General features: G+C 52.5%; 1 protein-coding gene across 1 annotated transcript; it reads left to right on the top strand.

Moving 5' to 3' along the window:
* Positions 1–1413: 1413 nt before the first annotated feature.
* On the top strand, positions 1414–6515 carry LOC107124390 (chemokine-like receptor 1). The gene is made up of 2 exons (XM_015427854.1): positions 1414–1576; positions 4827–6515. Exon 2 carries the CDS (start codon positions 4872–4874, stop codon positions 5940–5942), a length of 1071 nt encoding a protein of 356 aa, XP_015283340.1. The 5' UTR covers positions 1414–1576; positions 4827–4871; the 3' UTR covers positions 5943–6515.
* Positions 6516–7556: the final 1041 nt, after the last annotated feature.

Here is a 7556-nt window from a genome sequence, read left to right as displayed (position 1 = left end):
TCCTTCTTCTTTGTACCTTATTGTGGACTCTTAGCAGCAACCGAAGGAAGCCATCTTGATTGGCCAGGAACGAGGCGGAACATACCAAGTTGGTTTGTCAGCAATGGGACTCAGTCAATTGTTCATAAAACATCTCGTACATTCTGCCAAAGTCCTGAGTTCCAGCAAGCTTCTGAGACAAGGAGTTTGTGAAGGGGAGGGGAGGTACTTCAGTGGGGTTTGATTCCCCATGCCTCCACATGCAGCTGCTGGCGTGACCTTGGGTCAGTTACAAGTTCTTTCAGAGCTGTTCTCTCAAGGGTAGTTCTCGAAAGAGCTCTCTCAGCCCCACCTACCTCATATAGAGTCTATTGCGGGGAGAGGAAGAGAAAGGAGCCGCTCTGAAACTCCTTTGGGTAGTGAAGGGCAGGGTATAAATCTAATCTCTTCTTCTTCTTCTTCATCTAGCATCTTCAAATCTTGCAGGAGGGGAGGGAGAGGGGTGGCCTTTAAATGCTTTTGAAAGGTAGCAGGGGTTCCGTCTGCCCCCCACTCAAAAAACTTCACAAAAGTATTGTGGAGCTGGCCCTTTAAGGAAGGGGCAGACCCCCCAGTAGCCCCACTGTAGCTATGGGGCGGAGCCCCACCCACCCCAGGCTCCACCTCCTAATGTCCGTCCCAACCTGGTGCCGGCAGCCCATTGTGGGAGCAGCCCTGGCTGATGGCTTCTGGTAGCTTACAGACTAGACCTTTTCCACGCACTGCTTAGAAATGCTTTGATTCTCTTTTCACATCCTGGCCAGAGACATTGCTTCCTTGTTTCCAGCTGTAGACCTCCGCCTGTGACAGCCGTCAGGTGCCCTGAGAATAAGCCGCTGGAGCTGTTCCTATTCTTTTGCAGTTCATGCCAAAAATTACTTCACCAAGTTCATAGTAAAGGCACGGGAGCAGTGTTCCCTCTGAGCTGAGTTAGTGTGAGCTAGCTCACCGTTTTTTAGCCTCCGGCTCACACATTTTTGCCTTAGCTCAGGAAGCACGGCTCCAAAGCAAACTGGTTTATGCAGGAGCCAAATGGCTCACTCACAACTTCAATGCCAGTAGCTCACAAAGTTGAATTTTTGCTCACGAGGCTCCACAGCTTAGGAGGACCATCGCTCGGGAGCAGAGCCAGCCGGGAGGGGGGGTGTGTGGGTTCCCATCCACCACATGCACCAGCAGACTCAGCCGTTGCTGAAGGAATCCTTGATTTTCTTTTTAAAAACGCACTGCGTTAACAACATGCACCTCCGGGTGTTGCACAACAGCGTTCAACTTCCCCATCTACCCACAAAAAGTTGACGCTTAGGTGCGGACCATCCGTCATTTCCCCACCCCCTTGACAGCTCCTCTATAAGAGGCAGGATTGAGAAGCAGAAGGAGGTAGGTGGGGCCGTGAGAGGATCTGCAGAGGGTCAGCTTCATGGCTGAGCCGCCTTTGGCTGACTTGAAAGGACTTCATTTTTCATTCATCCGGAATCTCTGATCTGTCCTTCCGAGGGACATCCCTCACAGGAGTCCGTGTTCTCCCATCCGGGACACCGTTCATCCCCCTGTCCAGGTCAGTGCAAGCAAAAGAAAACCGGTTTGGTATAGTGGTTAAGAGAACATACTCTAATCTGGGAGAACTGGGTTTGATTCCCCACTCGTTGAAATGCAGCCAGCTGGGTGGCCTTGGGCCAGTCACAAGTTCTCTCAGAGCTCTCTGAGCCCCGCCTACCTCACGGGGTGTCTGTTGTGGGGAGGGGAAGGGAAGGAGATTGTTATAAGGCACTCTGAGACTCCGAGTGAAGGGTGGGGTATAAATCCAACTCTCCTTTCCCCCCTACTCCTCTTCACATGAACCATGCAGAGTTAAACCCTCCCAAGTCCATGGAAGCCCACGAGCTTAGAAGGTGTAGAATTCTGCTGATGGTTGCTGGAGATTTTTTTTGGGGGGGGTATGTGAGTTTGTAGCGGCAGAATCCAATAGGAATCCGGTACCCCCCCCCCCGAAGACTATTTATTTTAATTATTTATTTAATCCATTCCTACCCTGCCTTTCTCCTTAACGGGGACCCCAAAGTGGCTTATGTCATTCTTCTGTCCTCCGGTTTATCCTCCCAAGAACCCTGCGAATCTGGCTGATTCTGCGTTGTCTTTTCCCTCCGTTGTTTGACGAAGCCCACCTTGGAACAGAAATCCCCCCTCTACATTGCGTGCCGCTTTCACTTCCTCTGACCGCTGGATTTTATGGCACCTTCTGCATAGATTTTTGGCTGTTTTACAGCCGTTCGGGCGTTGCCCCCAAGGTCTCTGAGTGTGGTTTTGAGCTGCACTTTTCCCTCCCCGTTGAGAAACCGTGGTGCGAATACCAGAGGCAGAATTGGCCTCTGTTCTCCCCAGGCTCCACCCCCTGGCAACCCTACCCCCACCCACCCACCTCCTGCCACTGTAGGGTTACTAGGTCCTCCCCTGGCCACTGGTGGGGGGTGGGGGTGTAGGGTTGCCAGATCCAGGTTGGGAAACTCCTGGAGATTTGGGGATGGAGCCTGGGGAGGACAGGGACCTCCTCAGTGGGTTGCCATGCCGCAGAGTCCACCTCCCAAAGTGGCCATTTTCTCCAAGGGAGCTGATATTTGTTGTATAGTGGTAAGATGTATTTCCAGGGGATCCCACCTGGAGGCTGGCAACCCTATCTCCTGGTGGCCAGGAAAGACCTGGCAACCGTACCTCCAAATCTCCAAACTGAGAGCTTCTACCCCGGAAATCTTGTCAGTCTCCAAGGTGATACGGGACTCGAACCCTGCTCTTCTTCTACTGCAGACTAGCATGGCTACCGGGCTTGAAACATTGTAAACTGTGGAAACCACTGAAATGGCAGCTGCCACGTAAGGGGAGTGTGGTTCTTTACTTGGCAGCCCCGTGCTCTTGGGTTGGAGGGGAGCTTAAGAGGTGAGCGGTGGAGACGGTTTTGCAGCCGGACGCACGAGACGAGGAACGGGAAACAGGAACCTGTAACTGCACCAGACTGAACTGCCTCGTTCTTGACATTGGTGCTGGTGTGGTTAAGCACGGTTGCCAATTGCAGGCCAGGAAATTCCCAGAGACCTGGAGGGTGGGTGGAGACTGAGGAGGAGAGGGAGACCATAGAGCGCTCCCAAGCTCCCATTTTGCCTGTAGTCTGGAAATCAGTTACAATCCTGGGAGAACTCCCGCCTCTACCTAGAGCAGGCAGGGGTCCCTGACGTGGTGCCCATCAGGGTGGCCGACTTGCAGATGATCGCTAGAGGTCCTCCGGGGTTACAACTGAACTCCAGGTGAAGGAGACCTACAGCGTTCTACCCGACGGAAGTCCCTCCCCTCCCCAAACCCCGCCCTCCTCAAGCTCCACCCACAGAATCTCCAGGTATTTCCGAACTCAGACCTGGCAACCCTCACTATGCAGACAGCCAAGTTTCACCTGTATGAAATCCACTGCGGCCTGTGTCTAAAGGTTGCCTCCTCCAGGGTGGGAAATTCCTGGAGGTCTGGGGATGGAGCCTGGTGTCAGCGAGCTGCCATTTATGTGTATTCTGCCTTTCCCTGTTCCCGCTTGCTTGCAGCTCAGCAGCTTGCCGTAAACATGCCCGGGAGACCGTGGGAGCTAGACGCCATCAGTCTGGCCTTGTGAGGTAGGGAGGGCTTGCGGTCCACATTTGGTGCGAATCTTTCTGCTCTCAGGATATCCCGTGACTCTCCTGCTCATGATGTAATCTCCTGCCGGGAGTCTTCCCACCTGTGCGCTCAAAGTTCATTTGCTTAGCTAGTTACCATGCCCAGCTATATGTATTGGGATGTTCCCGCCTTCTAGTTATTCCTAACAATAATCCTGTGGACACGGTAGCAGTCTTGTACACTAATAAAGCATAACGCTTCTTAGGAAACGTGTGTGAAGAGTTACTTGCTGTGGATCCTGAAACCTGGGAAGGGTAGAATGGGTGTATGTGTTTCAGTAGGGATGTCAGGCCACAGACTCCGGCTTCCAAAGCTGCCGTTTCCCTTCGGGCAACGGTCCCTAACCTTTTCAGTACGGTGTCCCTCAAATCCCCGTGGACAAACAACGGCCTTGGCGCCCGTCTAGTTCAGCATTCCATTTTTATGTTATTTTATTAGGTTTTTTTTTTTTGCATTTTTCATAGGCACGTGTGTGCACGCATGTGTGTGTGCGTGCTTGGAAGTCATGGCGACCTCTGCTGACGGACCCCGTACTGGGGGCCTGGAGGATATTCGGAGAGGTGGCTGGAGAAAGCCTGCCCCCACCTCTTGCCTCTGGTATTCCAAGGAGGTCAGGGCCATTTGCTGGGTCTGGATGGACCTATGACCGTGCGTTTCCTCCTGGTTTATCACAAGTGACTGGGCATCTTTGGGGTATCCTTTGAAAATGCAGGGCAGAGCCTGGCTGGCCCACAGGCTGGCCAACTACCCGCTGGGGTGGGGAATCTTCTGCCTTCAGTGGTTCCTTCCTGCTGCTCGTCATCTGGGCAATGGGAGAACAAAGGGAAGGGGATGAGAGGGTTAATCCTCAGCATCCTGATGTGCTGATGACGATCCTGGCATGATAGGAAGTGACATCAGCTGGTCACCGGTGACACTCTAAGCATTCTGCCAAAACTCTGTGGTTAAACCAGAGACTGGAGCACAAATTCCAGGGCAAAAGCCGTCCCCTGCAGGTCTTTGCTTGTGAAGCTCCACAGGCATTTGGTTGGCGGCTGTTGGAAACGAACGCTCGGATAGGTGGACGAGGATCTGATCTCACAAGGCAGTACTTATGGTCTTCTTTTTCCCTCCAGGAGAAGACAGAAGACCGGAGTGAAGGAGAGCCTCCCCCAAAAGGAATGGAGAACACAACTCAACTTACCCCTCTGGAGGTCGCCCACCCAGATTCCAGTGTCACCACTGCCATCTATTATGACTATTATGACGATGAAGAGTATCTCTTCCAACTAACTTTGCGGAAAAGGCTGCACATCTTCTCCTTGGTCATCTATAGCATTGCCTTCGTGCTGGGGGTCATCGGAAACGGGCTGGTCATCCTCATCACCGGCTTCCGTATGAAGAGGACGGTCAACACTGTCTGGTTCCTCAACTTGGCCATCGCCGACTTCACCTTCACCCTCTTCCTGCCCCTGAGCATTGCCTACCTAGCCCTGGGCTTTCACTGGCCCTTCGGGGAGGCCATGTGCAAGCTCAACAGCACCGTGGCCTTCGTCAACCTCTATGCCAGCGTCTACCTCCTCATGGTCATCAGCATCGACCGCTGCATTTCCGTGTTACGCCCCGTGTGGGCTCAGAATCACCGGAACCCCCGCTGCGCTTCCTTTGTGGCTTTCGGGGTTTGGGTTCTGGCCCTGGTGTTGAGTTCGCCGAACATCCATTTCAGGAAGACCGCGTGGAATACGGATGTGATCAACTGCTATACCAAATATAGCCACGATACGAAACAGGCATTTGTCATCCACCGTGCCATGATTATCAGTCGCTTCATGTTTGCCTTTGCGATCCCCTTTCCCGTCATCATTATTTGCTATGGGGCGATTGTTCTGCGGCTGAGGAGGGACCGCCTGGCCCGGTCGAGCAAGCCCTTCAAGGTCATCACTGCCGTGATTGCGGCCTTTTTCGTCTGCTGGCTCCCCTATCATGTCTTTTCCTTCCTCGAGATTCGAGCCTACGAGGACCACACGCTGCATCTGGCCCTCATTATCGGTATCCCGCTGGCCTCTAGCCTGGCCTTCATCAACAGCTGCCTGAACCCCATCCTGTACGTCTTCATGGGGCACGATTTCAAGGAAAGGCTGAGGCGCTCCATCCTGGCGGTATTTGAGAATGCCTTCGCCGAGGAGGAAAGCCAGAGTACGACGCAAACCAAGACCAAATCCTCTGAGGACCTGGACTCTCAAGGCTTATAAACATTGCCGATCTTGGTGTCCAAAATTCCCCACCTTCCCTGCAGGAGCATTCAACGTGTCCGTTCATAATTCCACGCAGGCCCTGCTCTGTACTGTCGGTAGGGCTACTAGTTCTCCCGCTATAGAAGGAAGCTTTCCACGGACCTTCTCCATTGACTGCCTGTGCTTTGAGTGGCAACAAGAATAAAGAAAAAGATCACTGATGGCCTCCTTGCTGGTACACCACTTCTGGGTACAACCTGGAAGTGACAGTGGGTAGTTCTAGGAATTGACACAAACTCTATGATAAAATTGTAAAGCTTCGGACAATTCCCAGAACAACCCAGGGATATGGGATTACGCCCGTAAGTGACAATGGGTTACAGAAACTCTATGGTTTCTCAGACAATCCCCCCTGCTCTAGTATGTTCAAGAAACAGAATACAAGATGGGTCTATGAAGACACATATTATTTTGTATCCGGGTGTTTAGCTCTGTCTTATTTTTTCCTCCTCCTGTATCATTCCCCCACCCCCATTAATTTTGTAGCAGTCTAAATCGTGCATAATATTATCCTGTCTGATATTTATGCTTCCCCGGGAGAAAATGGCTGCTTTGGAGGCAGGCCCGTGGCCATGGCGGGGCATCTCGGGGCCATGCCCCCTCACTCTACAGCCACGCCCCACAAGTCCTGCTGTCATAAACCAGATTTTTAAAATATTTATTTTGGTACCCAAGTCGCACCACGCTGTGCCCGCCCCATAGCCTGCATTTGGCGACTAAGGTGAGCCGTGGTGCGCCCTGTCCTCAGCCTGCTTCCGGGTATGAATTAAGGTGAGCCGCGCTGTCCCCTGCCCACATGGCACCCCCGTGACCTTGCCAGCTCTGCCCTCCCTACCAGGCCTGTTAGATCGCGCTAACAAAGGACCAGAGAATGATTTCAGCTCAGTGATTCAGCTTTATTTGAAGTAGCGAACAAACACTCAAACGCATTCAAAACCAGAACAAAAAAACACTGGGAGCTATGCTCCTTTTAAACATTACCGGGCTAATATAGCCACGCCTATTTACATTTAACAACCAATGAGATTGATGAGTTAAAGACCAATGGGAGTCTTTCCCTCCCAGGGGATAGTACAGTTCTGATTGGTCGCTGTTACAGAGCGACCAATAGGAAGTCCGTTCAGAGGAGCCCTAGCTTGGCTTTAAGCTTAACATGGGAGTTCAATGAGGTGATTCATGTAATCGTTTCAATACATTACAAGGCCATTTCCCATTCCCACGGTGACCAGTCTGAATGAACTGCAGCCCCATCCCCTCCGCCTCTTGGCCCTCCTGATTTAAAGAGGGGGCGAGAGAGAAAAGAGCTGGGAAGCAAGAAAGAGGCGCTGGATTCCTTCCTCTGCAAGGAAACGGCAAGTTTGGACTCCAGATCTGAATGGCTGGGAGAGAAGAAGAATAAAACTGGGGGGCGGGGGGTGAAAAGGGAAGGGGGGGAGTGAGGGGGAGGGGTTAGTGGAGAGGAGGGGCCTTGGCCTGGACCGGTAATTGTTGTTGTTGTTGTTTAGTCACACAGTCGAGTCCGACTCTTCGCGACCCCGTGGACCACATCACGCCAGGCCCTCCTGTCTTCTG

Source organism: Gekko japonicus, unplaced genomic scaffold (genome assembly GCF_001447785.1).
Source record: "Gekko japonicus isolate JY-2015 unplaced genomic scaffold, Gekko_japonicus_V1.1 scaffold641, whole genome shotgun sequence".
Classification (NCBI taxonomy): domain Eukaryota; kingdom Metazoa; phylum Chordata; class Lepidosauria; order Squamata; family Gekkonidae; genus Gekko; species Gekko japonicus.
This window is presented reverse-complemented; position numbering and strand designations above follow the sequence as displayed.